Below are 14842 nucleotides of genomic sequence, written 5' to 3' on the forward strand. Positions count from 1 at the left end.
TGACTTGTATTTAATTAAAGCAAGCTCTGCTTTAATTATACATAATTACCCTCTTGAGCCAGGCATATACTTTCAGAGCTAGACTTGCATGCCAATATTAATTACAAACTTTCAAAGCCATATAATTCACTTTATTTCTGACCACAAATGCTTTCTAACTTGCAAACTACAGAACAGCAAAAGCAAAATGGTGTGAAATCTGTTATCCTCTGTCAAGGAACTGCCCATACTTCACTCCTTCACATTAACTCACAAAAAAATGGAGATATTGAATGATATGAAAAAGGGTGAGGCGTAATGTATGCACTAGCAATTTGTGCTCAAAGGTTTTCAATTGACTATCAGAGTGCTTTAAAATATTAACTAAGCAATGCCACACACTATGTGCACACATCAAAGTTTTAGCAGAAAAGCCACATTACATCAGTACAACCATTGAATGATCATTTGTAAATTCAGTTTCACACTTTGGCTTTGCGTATGTAGAAACACATGATTTTGAGATTTTTAATCTTAGAGGAAAATGGGCTGTCACTCCTGCTTCACCAATGTACAACATTCACTGCATAGATGAAACCTAATTCTGTAGCTGCCAACAGCATCCCTCAACCACATGGCTCAGAGAAGAGTTTGTCTATCTTCTGCACATCAAGTTAAAACTTTGAAAATCTTGCACTTGTTTAATTAATTTGGTTTCCTCTTTCACTTTCTAATGGCTTTTCTCCCCTTCATTTCTCCCTTTCCACCTGCACCCTGGAATCTCCTGCCAATTCCAACACTCTCTGCATTCCTTGAAACCTTGTTTCAAGTTTCCGGTTCCTGCAGTGGCATAATCTCATTGATGAACAAGATGTCTGTTTTAATCACCTCAAAGACAAACATACTCCTACAAAATGTCTACAAGGGCTTCAAATCTAAAGTTGTATTGAGATAAAAGAAACTCCAGCTCAGAGTTGGCAATACTTGTTCATGTTTACTTCTTTCATCAGAAAAGACAGTTTCCTGATCACAATGAGTGGGAAGCCAGTGGAGTACCATGAGGAATACAAAAGGTTCAGCTTCACCATTTGCCTCCCAGCAGTCAGCCCTAAGACCACCCCAGAGGCTCCCCAGCTTCATTATCAATCTGACAGTGGCAATATTTTTACACAGACTAAGAGCCTAAGCAAAAAAAACAACAGAGATCATCTGTTTCACCTCATTAAATGGTTGATGTCCTTCAATAACCAGCTCCCCTATGCCGACTTGTAAAAAAACTGTTTTCTACATCTTCCCTAAATCAGGTTCTTTGTGCAGGTTAAAGCTTCCAGGCTTCATCATTTAATTTAGCTCTGGCCACCCACAGATTTCGACCAAAGTCAGAAAGCCCATCACATTGCTTTTCTGCAACCCTCCTTCTATTTAAAGATAGGAGCCCATCCATTTTCTCCGAAGGAAGCTTTCTCTGAAGTCTCATCAGTGAATGGGAAGTCTCAGTCTTAGGGCAAGAACGTTATCACCACCTTCATTGTTCTTGTATTGCACAATAGTGTCAAAACAATCACATATGGTATCAAGTCTCAGCTTCCATCTGGGGTGCTGTCTGGGCCCGAAGCATCTTCTCCAGTTTTCATCTGATCCTCCTGCCATAGAATTTTTGCATATTCACCACTTTCAACATTGCTGCTTATCTTTCCTGTACATGAATAATATTGACTGATGTCCAAATGCATGAGCTTAAGTTCCTGCAGAATCCTTCCACTTTTCCCATTTTAAGTACTTGTCAAAATATTTCATCTCTATCCCATAAACACAAAAAGGAGGTGGCCTGCTGATGCCTTTTTATAAATGATTTTCGGTATGTTTATTCCCAGTTCTGCTGAGTGTAACTGTGAAGTATCTGCAATTATCTACTCCTATCTCAACGCCTCATCAGTGCTTATTTCTCCTTTTCACACCTAACACCAAATTTACATCTTTTACAACTGTTTCAGAGAAGCCCAGCTGAGCACACCAGCAGTTTTCCAGAGACTTAAGAAATTGTAGGCCTTAAAAGAGGGATTGTGATCTCCTCTCTGTTCGAGTCCCTCCAAGTCCAAGGCTCCTCCTGTTACATTTGGCTGGAGGTGTTTTGCGTCAGGTTCCATTTTAAGATTCTTTCCAACAGAGACTCATTCAGCCTGATGACTATTTTTAGGGAGCATCATTCTGAGTGAAACTTCCATCAGAGCTATAGTGACAGGTAAATCCAGCATGACTTTTTGTGTATTCATCATGATTATATGGCCCTCAACACTGCACTTGCTCAAAATTTTTCTTCTGATTCTAGCTAGGAATATACTAAAGATACTAAAGGGAATATACTCTTTCATATCATTGAATATAGTGCTTTCTAAGAAGTAGCACATTTTAGAGTCTTGAAAATAAAGCTGGGTGCTGCATCTGGAAGAAATACCCTAACGAAATAGGAGGCCAAGTAACAATCCTGTTGTGTTTGGAGGAGGAATGCCTGCTGGTGGGTGACAGGGCTTGAGCAAGCAAAGAGATAGAGATCATCTGTGGCTCCCAAAACATCACTAGCAAGCAATTTTTAATTGTTTGTTTATTCTGTTTATTATTTGCTTGGTGAGATTGGAAGAGCAGTCAAAGACTTTAGTCTTTAACAAGAGTAGCAAACTTTTTTTTTCTTTTTTCTTTTTTCTTTTTTCTTTTTTCTTTTTTCTTTTTTCTTTTTTCTTTTTTCTTTTCTCTTTTTTCTTTTGTCTTTTTCCTTATGTAAAAGTAAATACCACCTGTGCTAAGGAATACCTCAGGGGTAAAGAGTCTTTTCATCACATTCATACCATTAACAGTTCAAGGTTATACAAGCATTCAATGGAATTGCACCTTGTGACTATATGGAGCTTTAGTTTCTGAATAGAAGTGAGCTGTGTGACTGGTGGCTATGTTATCCATTGGGAACAGATGTGCACTTTCACCTGCACTGCTTCCCCACTGCGTTTGACCTATAATGCCCCAAGTGTCCTATTCTGCCTATCTAGGGGAAAGCGCGGATGCAAAGTGGTTAGAAATCTTCTACTGATCATTCTCCAAAAGTCTCCTTAACCTGGAATTCACTTCCCACCCTTGAATAATCGTGATGGGCTCACCAACCTATTCCTCCAGGCTTGTAAAAGGGATGAAGGCAGGGGGGCTGACTTAATTTGAATCTTTTGCTTGTGGTATTGCCTTCTACACCAAATATTTATTTTCTGAGGCTATGATATTCTGTTTAGCATTTTAAATTTATCACAAAATAGTTATTGCCAAAGATAAGCAGGAAGTTACTGTTCTATATTTTGCTAAATATAGGAAATGCATTTGTTTGAAAGAATGCTAAAAAACCATCTTGTTCAGGTGTGCACTTTTACCTTTTGTAATAACAAATATCTGGCTCTAAGAGCCCAAGTTATTTTTTTCTACTTAGAAACACATTTAAAACTAAGGCATGAATCCCTTTCAGGATTAGTTCCTAAGCCTAACAAGTGTTAATTTTTTCTTTTATACCTCCCTGTTGTTTAGGATATGGGGGAAAATGTTCAGGGATAGGTCAGCATACCGGCACCCTCTAGTTTCACCCTTACTCTTTTACAAATCTTCAGCCAGCAGGAAATGTCTGGGAATGTGCTTCCTTCTTCAACTTCTAGAACAAGCCAAGAGTGACCAGTGATGGTCTTGGGCAGCACAATCAAAGGTGACAGCATTCCCAGCTTACAGTGTAGGTATGGCACACTGTGATTACACCTCATGTATAGGAGATAGAAGTTGAGCATGCATTCATTCCCATGGGGTAGCAGCAGAGCCTTCTCAAGTAACTGATGTGATAAAGACCTAGACTTGCCCTTTCTTTCCAAGATAAATTAAGGCTGACTTGATGCACATGTGAAAGCCTATTGCTTCTCTTTTACCACATGCAAGGCTGTTTATTATTTCGCACCCAAATTTTGTTTCTTGTTTCATAAACTGCAAATGTTCCAACTAAAGCAGGCAGGAAGAAGATGTGTTCATTACTTAGGAGGAGATATCCAGAAATCACTGAAGCCTCTAATAAATATATGTGCTTTTTAGGTAGAAAACTACAGCTAAAGGTGTAACTTATGCAAAAATGGGTCAGGCAAACCACTCTTGCTTCCCCAAAGACAGATATATGCCTGGTAAAGAGTTAAAAGGGTAAAGAGTTAGCAGTATGGACATACATAAACTGATTAACTGAAAACTTCTTTATCATATTCTTGTAATTAAGTTTTACCATATTTTAATTGTAACACTGAAAGGAATTTGAGGTGTGTTGCCAAAGCATAACTGGAATGTATGAAAGTGTACGGGATAATTAGTGTGGTTCACTTACTGGGCATTAACAGCTCTTTGTAAGTTCTCTAACTAAAGGGAAATACTGCATCTGCATGCATACATTCGTAAGCATCCGTAAGTATGTTATGCATTAATTCAAATAGTATATAACAAAGTGTGACATGGTAGTAGAGTATGGCCATTTCATGCCTTCTTAAACATCACTTTGCATTCTTATTTTTACAGATTTCAGCTCTTAGATGTAAACCTCTATTTTTCACTGTAACTGGAGATGTATAACCTAAGGCAGAATGGGAACACTGCATTAAAAATAGAAGAATTTTTTGTCCAACTGAGACGTCTATAAATGATATCAAATGTACAAAGAATTAAATGTTGGGTTCAGCACTACTATTGATGCTCAATTCTCCAGGAAAAAAAAAATAAGTCCAAAATCTGGCTACAGAAGAAACTTTGAGGAAAATGTCAACAGGATGAGATCACAGAATCTTACCACTTTCTGTGCTTTGACATCATTGGGTTTGTTTTCAGCAGATGAAGATTTCCTGCTCTGTCCTTTCCTATGGCCAAACTTGCATTTGTTCTTCAAAACTTGCTCATCATCTTCGATGGCTCTCCGCACATATTTGAAACGATCTTTAAGTGCCCGTTTCCATACCAACTGCACAATAAAATAAACAAAAATCTGTCATCACCAGTATCTTGCAAGGATTTGCTCCATTCCTAATGCAAGTTACTTAGTTTTACTCTAATTTTATTATTTTTTTTAATAGTTTGCCACTAAACAGAAATATGATGAGAAGGCTCATATTTTGGCATTAGCATAGTGGTGGCTTCAGCACAGAGGGATGCACAACCTGTGCACAATGTGATGATCTGCCTCAATGACTGCTAATCAAAAGGCCTAATGGCACCTACAGTTCCCCAGGTACCCCAGTCAATGAATCTAAGGGTAGAGTTAGATATAGACAAGATCACCAGGGCTATCAGCAAAACCATATATTGTTTCCTTTTCTAGCTCTTACTTTTGGATATTATCTCTATGACATCAGGTAATTAAACTATGTGGTAAGTCAGATCAGTTCACTGATGCCCCAGAAACCTAATATTTTGCCTCAAACAGTACCTGGCTGGTTGCGAAGCTCTATGAGTATGAGATCTAATACCAGAAAGCAGAAAAATTGAGCAAGAATTTCCCTTTTGCAGGGAGCCAGCAGTTGCAGTGGATCAAACATGCTATTAAACTGGACTTACTGCTGTGGAAGAGGGTCAGTTAAGCAGGTCCTAGTGCTTATGAGATGCCTCTGAGGGTATAAATTGCAGCTTAAAGGCACTTCCCCACTCAGCAGCCAAAGATAGAACTAATTTGCTTCCTTCTTCTGTGACATTTTGTCTTTTTCATTTGGGAAAAGAAAAACCAGGGTGCACGCTACTTCTGAGAGCTGGGTGGACAGCAATATCCATGACATTATAGTAAGACAGCAGCCCACCTGTCCCCAGCTGGGTGCCTCACAGCAGAACATAACAGCAACTGCAGTCACTCAAGGAGGCCACTAAGCAAAGGCTATTATGCATTTCTGCAGGCAAAGTCTGCAATTTCAAGAAGTGAAAATGCTTTTGAAGATCTGACAAAACAGCTGATTATTTTAGTTATTGAAGAATTTTCACTAGTCATAAGAAACAAACAAAACAAGTAACAAGATGTGACAAAAGAGATTCAGATAGTTATTTCATTTTCTAAAATGGAATCCAAGTTGAGCCTGTACTCACTGATGCTAAAAACCAATATACACATAAGAATTATTCCAAGCTCCCTTCCAAAAATGTGTCCTTAAGGTCGACTGTACTTCTACTGAACTCAAGTTTGCGCTAAGCAGTACTGTACTTTTGCAGCAGGAATCTGACATGCCAGCCTTTCTCACCCATGGGGTGACTGGGAGGGTATCTCTTAGGCAGTAGTGTGACCTTGCCTTTCTTCTGCTGCTCCCACCTCCCAAGGGTGCCAGTTGATAATAGGTTCTTTTCTTAAAAGCAACAGATACACTAATGGTGAGAAGTCTCATCAGCAGCTCATGCACAGGCTCTGGGCCTTGTGGCATTTCCCTCAGCTTTTATGGCACAGAGTAAGACTGATGCATCCTCCCAGGGGGGCACTTTCTGCCACCACCTGCAGCCCTCACAGAAGTGTCCTCTCTTTGGCAGCTGTGCTAAAGCTTCTGAGAACTGGAAAGCAAACAAACCCATCTGTGTTTCTAGTGTGTAAAGGTCTGACTTAGGATTCTGGCCTCACTTAGTAATGAGAAGAAGAGCACAGACTTCTCATCGTGTGCATTTACAGCATCAGTTTTATTATGTCCCAGTACTGTTCTCAAAACCAAGGCGACCACTTGCCTTGGAAATCCCACTTCGTCTGCCTGAACCACTAATGTTCCTTAACACCCTTTCTAATTCTGACCTTATACATCTACAGTTTGATGCAGATACCCTAGTGTGTTGCATGCCCAGCACAATTTACTTGTAAAAATCTTTATTGTCAAGGCTAAAATCAAACCTCATGTAACATTTCTCTGGTAAAATACTTTAAAAGATGACCATCTCAGACTATATTAACAACTGACATTTAAACATTCTTTGTGGAGATTCGGTTTGTTTCCTTTTGAAAGCCCTCATTTAGCTAGGAGATATTTTAGCTTATTCTTTCACATGGATGAATATACTGATACCTATGCACAGCTTTATATATCTCACAAAGCTCAAAACATTCCGTTGTTTTAGCCCGTCCTCAAATAAGTTAAGAGTTTTAACTAAATCTGTTTCTGTAACAGGATTCTCATGATCTCATCCAGCTCCCTTCTTACATACCTCTTTCATGAACAAGACTGCTACGACATACATTTATGTGGTTTACATAACAGGTAGCATATCTTCTAAAAAGGATGGTTTTGTTTTGTTTGCATTTTTGAGCCAATTATTTTATTTTCTATGAATACTGAAAAAAAAAAAAATAGCAACAGGAACATTTACCATGCTTATAAAGTAGTACAAGGATTAGTTTGTGTGTATCTGCCATGGGAGAGAACAGATTACACGCAGATTAAAAGCAGTAATTTACTAGAGAATAATCATTTTGCATGCAGCAGTTGCATAATCAAGCATGTCAACAGTGTGATCCTGGGTATCACTGGGATCAGAGCACTGCTGAACTCCAGGAGTGGCTTATACAGAACTAAGCATTTACTAACCCCCCCCTCTTCCTTCCAAATATAAGTGTACCATTTTCAACATGAAATAGTCAGTGACTCCTTCCAAACAGTTTATTGTATACTCCAGAATTAGGAGGAATAAAACATAATAATGCCCTGCAGGTAGTCAGAAACTATCACCCCAGTAATCTTCTGACTGCTGTGACTATGAAATGGACATTTTATATTAAAGCCTATTTTTCCTGTAATTACTTGAAAATAATGCTTTTGTTACATCATAGATCAAAAGCCTAATAATTTATCTCATGATGAAATTGAGATAAATATTTATTTATTTATATTTAAATGTCAGTGTGTTAATTTGGAGTAACACTATTCTTTATTACGGGAAAAACTCTTTCAGTAATCACTTTAAAACACTTATTTCCAAAAGCCAATCTGACAAGGGGATGGAGAAATTGGTTTCATTTCAACTGCTCCAGACCTTTTAAGTGAGTTTTTTCTCTTATTTATTTTTTTAATGTTATGAAAGATTTATCAGAAATCCTAAGTAATTCCCTCTTCTGAGGTGAATAGCCTTAAATCTATAGCACATAGCTAAGTTATCAGTAACCTTATTTCAAAACTTACCCAGTTATATTAACCATAGCACAGAAAAATATTTTTCCCTACTGCAAATTCTCATGGAAAATCATAACCAAGAAAATAGAATCATAAATAATCTACAAATAAAACTTGAAACATTAAGCCTTTTACTAAAACCTGTCTCTTTGCAATGGAATGAGGTTAATAATATTACTCAATTTCTACATTATGCATACCACAACGTTTACATTACTTAAAATAGTTTGGAGATGAAAACAAATTGCATCCAGTTTTATGGAGAAAAAATCTTAATGCTTTATGACAACATTTGTTTATGTTACAAAAATGTAGTTCTATTCACTAGAATTTAGGCAATTTTTGATTTGTTGCTCCATTGCAGATCTTTCCTCTGTTCAAATTCCTGAGCTATTTCATTTCCATGAATGTTTAACAGGAGTTGTAACACTCCCAATATGAAGTTTTCCATTGAATCAAGCTCTTTACACTTTGATGTTGTATTCTTGATCAGAAGCAAAAAAAACTGTTCTCTCAAAGAGATTGAGATCTCTCAAAGGATGAAATTTTCTTTTTCTCCATCAAAGCACAACTGCCACTGCGCACCCAAGGCACAAACATACACACATGCTTGCCATGGACGAATCCAAAAGAGTTTTCATGTTCTATTCTTTTCTTGTAATGAAACTCCTCTGAGAGCCCATCCTAAGAATTTCTATTTTAAGATTTTTAAGGCTATAAAAAATTCTTTGGAAGAGCCCAGATGTGCACTCCATGCAGCCCAACAGAGCCATGACATTGCCCAGAACTGGGCAGTGGTCTCCCACTGAGACATGCAGAGAGATCTTCTGGATGAAGATACACTGATCTGAGGCTCATTCTTCTGTTGCATTTCTCCCTTCCATGAGCTGTTTTTTTCTTTCATCGCTCTCATTTTACAGATGAGGCTGAATCCAGACCTTGAATATCCACCATCTAACCATCACTTTTTTTTTTTTTAATTTTGAAAATCATCTGCTTTTTAAATTCTCAAAATCATTTGCTTTCTGCAGCAACTATGCATGTTGTATGTCTGCATGTTGAAAGTTAACATTCTTCTCTGAGTCTCACAAGATTTTAAAAGAAGTTATGAAAGTATTACATTGCAAAGCAATGATGAGAAGTCAGAAGGTGAATGCTGTCCTTGGAGACCATAGACGTATTTTCAAGTCACAAGGGAATGGGAAAAAATGTGGTTCAAATTTGAGTTTTCTTCTTCCATTGCTTTCAGTTACAGATCAGAAATCCCAAGCAGTGTTTAAAAGCTTTCTATTTTTATTTTTTTTTAATCTGTGCCTAGATTCCTGACAAACCTAAAACTCAAACATTATGTCAGTGCATATCTAACATTCATATGATTGTAACACTTTGCAAGAGGGTAAATCATCTGTCAGCATACAGAAAGGTTTGTTTCTGTTTTATTGGATTTTTAAAATTTTATTTCATTTTTAAAGACTTGGCTTCTTTTTAATTTTAAAAAAGAAAAACAAAATCACCACTACTCAAATGTACCCTTTGAAGGAATTCAAATCAGAAAAAAAAAAAAAACTGTACACAGTTTGCAATGAGGGATCCAGGGACTGTTTTTTGCGTCCCTGAAATTATCTCAGGGTAGCTTTGAGAAGTGGCACATAGTTGGATTAACCTTTGATTAACGTAATGAAATAAGAATGTGATTTGGCAGGCATGTCAAAGTGAAGCTTACAGCTCTGAATTAATCCAGTATACAAGGAATTGATATTGATTTGCTCTGAAGTGTTATTTTCTTGTGATAGATTATGCTAGGAAGAAAAGAAAAAAAAAAAAAGGAAGAGTTATTTCAATATTTTAACAATAGATTACTGTTTACAATACTTACAAAGCCACTCCCATCTTCATTCAGGAAAGGGTATGCCTGCATCAAAGCCCCGACAACAATGTTGTACTGCTGGCTGTTTGGATACCTGTAGAAACAAGGTCAAAGAAGGAATTGGTGCTCTAAATGATATTTGACACTGTCTGAAGGCCATACTGATGCATATTAAACTGACAAAATGTTCCCAAAGTATTTCTAAGACTATCAGTTCCCCTCTAAATAACAAAGAGAACATCTTGAAGATTTCACTCAAATCTTACTATCAGCTTCAACAGGTTTCCAGGCTTAAGCTTCCTCCATGTAAGAAAGCACATTAAGAATATCTTTACATTCATCTGAACATTTAATTCTGCACCCAATTAGTAATGACCCAAAATAAACCTAACAATGTTTACTTACAGGGATCCTGCTAGGTACTTTGTCATGTCTGCTTGCAAACAGTCAACCATCCTTATTCTCATACTGTGGTCAGGGTATTTTTTTTCTCCTAGTACCATCTTGACATCGTAAGGAAAATTTGGTAAAGTATAAGAACATGTCCTACATCTTGCAGAACATAATTTCAGATCTCCACTGAAAAAGATTATATCATCATGAGCACTTCTTTGATAAGGCAAACAAGTATGAAGGAAAAATAATCAAAAATTCAACACAAATTAAAGTTATCACTATACATATTCAGGGCTTACTGTCTTCATTTCTACATTTTATGTAGCACTCACAAAAGCTGCAATTAAAACACGTGGTGCTAAAGTAGGATGTCAAACATGAAATGTTATAATCCACATTACACAAATTGCCACTAAGTGTTCACTAAATGAAAGCAGAAGGCACAGTGGAAGTAATCACTGGGGACTACCACTGCAAGATAACCATCACCTACCTTCTTTTATAGTGCACTTCCTACAGTCCTTCTAATTAACTAGTGATTGTAAAATGAACAGATTAATAGAATAAATTATTATACAATATATTAGCCGAGATTGTCCTCCCAAAGGAGAGAGCAAACAACAGGATGAGGACAGTTAATCAGTGTAAAGACTAGAAACAAGGCACAAGTATCCTGTGTGTCAGCCACACCTACAACTCTAAGAGCCATCAGCACTATGTGCAAATACCACACCTTAGCTGGTGAAAGCCTGTGACAGGAAATCCCCTCTAGCTATAAGGAGTGCTCTCCTCTACAGAAGTGGCAAACTGACGCTGGAAGAACATGAAAAAATAGAGGATAATTGAGCTTGAAGCATCTAAAAGATGGTCCTGGCATCCTCAGACAGCTTCCCAGTACTGGCAGCCCAGAGCCAATAAAGGAATTTCAAAATGGGAGGCACCAAAAATAGCTAAAACTATTGTTATGCCTATAGCTCTGCAATCTATGTTTGCTTTAATTTAAATTGCAGAGAGTGATTTGGAAGCAACTAACAAGCTTATAGAAACAACAGTTTCTGCCATTCGAACATTCTCTTGAGCAACCTACTCTTGGAGTAGATGGCCTGCAGATGTTCCTTCCCACCTCAACCATTCTGTGATAATAATTAATAATAATAATAATCTTTAAAAATGCTATCATTACAGATGATAAAAGTATCTGCTCACACAATATTAATGTACAAATATCTACATCTGATCTAATGATCTGGACTCCCTTTATATTCAGGGAGGAAACATTGATAAATGATGGAATAACTGAAAGACGTCTAAAATCAAACCAGATGTTCTCATCTATTTCTCTCCAGTCAATGTTAAGGAAATTAAAACAGTCATCACAGTTATTGAAATCTACGCTTTATACACCTGAAGTTTGTCAACCACCACTTCGTAAGAGAAAGCTCCTATCCTACGAGACCCTGCAAAGAAAATTAACTGTATCCCAGACAAAACCACGGCACAGAAGAACACGCTGCTATACTTCAGTCAAGACAGCATTTAACTCCTAAAACTCTCTTTGGTAGCTTCTAAACAAGGTCTGCAGTCTTCACTGGGAGGTTTTCCTGTCTAGTCTCTTTCAAGGAAGAAAGTAAAGAAAAACCCATGGCAGCCAACATCTTCAGGGCGTTAACTGCCATACCAATGAACAAGCATCTGTGGTAGCTTAATTTACAGCACTTTGAAATACTATTCTTCTGGGAGGCAGCTCATTTTGGGCCCATACAGCCATACTTATGGCCTCACTATCTTATTGATTAAATTAGTCAGTAACTCCCTACCTTGGTAACCTTTTTATACTACCACATCTTGGTGTCTTTTAATATAAGTTGGTAGCTTGCAGGCTTGTGAAAGCTCTACAGACATTATACAACTGTACCACTTTCAGCACTACTGAAAACTGATGCAAAACTTAAAAAGAAAAATTTAGATACTGTCACCTGATCCTCATAATATTAATCACAGTAGCTAGTAGTATTCACAGCATTATTGGTTACCAATCCAGAATTGGTACAAAATGGTCAGGGATGCAGCATCTCCAAGTTCAGCAGCTTTTGTGGGACGCAGATAGTTAACAGTAGATGCAAACTGTAGCAAACTTGCATAAGCACTTTGCAGTCACACGCACACAGAAAAAAAAAAAGAATTACAGACACATCCCTGCAGACATTCTAATGTTCTTTTTTGGTTACAAATAATTACAAAAATGAAAAAGCAATTTTGAAATTACTTGGAAATCCTCACTATGCAAATAGAGTTCATATGTTCAGTGTAGCATCAGATAGGAAACTTAGAGCCTACAGGTTTGAATCCTGCACTTTCACCAGCTCCACTGAGGACAGGCAGACAGGCTGCCAGTAACTAAATATTATTTTCCACAAACTGCCATGTAAATAATAAAATGGCATGGGTTGAAAGTGACTTCAATGATCATGTAGTTTCAACTCTCCTGCTGCAGGCAAGGTTACCCAGAATTAATGACTGAATAATTCACGTTGACAAACTCCACTCAGAAATGCAGGGGGTGACTTACTTGAATCCGAGGACTCTCCAAAACTCAGTACCACTATGTAAAACAGCAATTACTAGGGCAAACTTGAGCCCGATGCTCATCCTAAGCTCCTGATAGAAAACTGAGCAAGTATGCTAAGAGTAGATTGGATGAGACTTGGACTTCTATATACAATAAACCTTAGATTACTAACTCTGAGGGAGCATGCTTGATTTGTCAAGTCACATCGTATGTATCTGAGGAATAAAGGAATGCCACTTTCTATATATAATATAATATAATAATATAATATAATACCACATTGAAGTTAAAGAGTTTTCTTCCTGGAATTTGGATGACACAGGACATTCCAGTTTTTCTCTACCACCTCAGCTACAAGTCAGTTTTCCAAATAATTATAGTCACAAAAGAATAAAATGTTGTTAAGGTGCCATGATTCCATGGCAATGCTCTCCTCCACTAGGCCCTATGCAACTGTCAGTACTAAAAAGTTCTCCAAACTCCATCTCATGCTCCAAGTTTCTCTTTACTCTTACCCAATAGAGAATCTCCAAACTCTCTAAACAAGATCAGAAAATTTGCAAGATATTTGACATTTTATTAGCTTTTCCAAAAAAATCATTGCTGTAGGGCAGTCACGTTACATGTGTGCAGTAATATTTTTAAATGAAATGCAAGCTTGTTTGGAAAATGACAACTCCACTCTAAATGTTATTCCCAGAAACAATCACTGGCAAATTTGTTTATCTTGAACAGTTCAGTTAAACTGCACATGCACTTTGATTTATGCATATAGCTGAGAACTTCCTTGTTAGCAAAGAACAGAATTACAGTTAGATTTAAGTACAAAAATGTGGCCTGCTTCCAACTTGAGACACAAAGATAAAATTAAGATCCCAAAAGGTACACTGCTGTCTTTCCTCTCAGTTTGTGAGACATTTGACATTGCAATTAAGTCAGCCCAATAACTGTTGCAGTCTCCGTTGTCCCCTTGCTGTCATAGGTCCCTTTCCTTACTGGTACAGGGAATCCTGTTGCTTTGCATCAAGTTATTTCAAGAAGCCATAAAACAGAACAGAAAAAAATAAAATTAAATAAATAAACAGAACCCAGATCTACATGTATTATGTAACCTCTGGGACTCCAAAATCCTGAGGGTATCTTCCTTCATTGCAAAAGAGACAAAAGTTCTTAAATCTACAGTGATGGACTCCAACCATTCAGATAAATTTCCAGATGGTTCAAGTCCACAAATCTATGGAATTCATTGCTGCCTGTTCCATTTATCTTGGATCCTAGCATCTTAGAGGACATCACAGCTAACCAGAACCCTAGTCACATTGGCAGCTTCCTATGTTTGGCATACCATGAGTAGTCTCATAGATTCTTTTGTTCTCTCCACAGGGACAGGTCTAGCCTCTGAACTGAATGTCAGCAGAAGGTTCTGCCAGAAGTTCTGTAGGTTGAAAAATAGTCCAGTCTGCAAAGCCACAGAGTAAGGAGAGGAGGCAAGGAAGCCCGGAACCTACAGATGTGAAGACTGCAGTTGCGTGAAGTGTTCCACTTCCCTAACATACGTATCATATACTTTTAATCTTTACAGCCTTAAATATTGACATGCAGTTATTTCTACAAAAAGAAACAATAACAGATGATTAAACACTATTATTTCAATAGTGGGGAGGGGAGGGGGTTGCAATCTACCTAGTGCTTGATGATGCCTTTTATTTTTACAGTTGCCACTAAACACGGGGGCAGGTAGACTGAACAATTTACTTGTAGCAACATTATGCTTCAGCAAGCTAGCAGGAACTGAAAAACAACACAAGACTGCTATCTATTTTCCATATTCCAGCTTTTCCTGCAAATCCTTCCTAC

At 37.6% G+C, this 14842-nt stretch overlaps 1 protein-coding gene across 1 annotated transcript in view; it reads right to left on the reverse strand.

Annotated features, from left to right (window-relative positions):
- Window positions 1-14842, reverse strand: part of SAMD3 (sterile alpha motif domain containing 3) — a 33172-nt gene that overhangs the window by 10160 nt on the left and 8170 nt on the right. Inside the window, exons 3-5 of the mRNA XM_052671498.1 lie at window positions 10426-10599; window positions 10030-10114; window positions 4823-4990 (exon numbers count right to left, since the gene is read on the reverse strand). Coding sequence (XP_052527458.1) covers window positions 4823-4990; window positions 10030-10114; window positions 10426-10599 — 427 coding nt within the window. The remainder of the gene's footprint in view (window positions 1-4822; window positions 4991-10029; window positions 10115-10425; window positions 10600-14842) is intronic.

The sequence above is a fragment of the Tympanuchus pallidicinctus genome, unplaced genomic scaffold (assembly GCF_026119805.1).
Source record: "Tympanuchus pallidicinctus isolate F22 unplaced genomic scaffold, pur_lepc_1.0 scaffold1, whole genome shotgun sequence".
Classification (NCBI taxonomy): domain Eukaryota; kingdom Metazoa; phylum Chordata; class Aves; order Galliformes; family Phasianidae; genus Tympanuchus; species Tympanuchus pallidicinctus.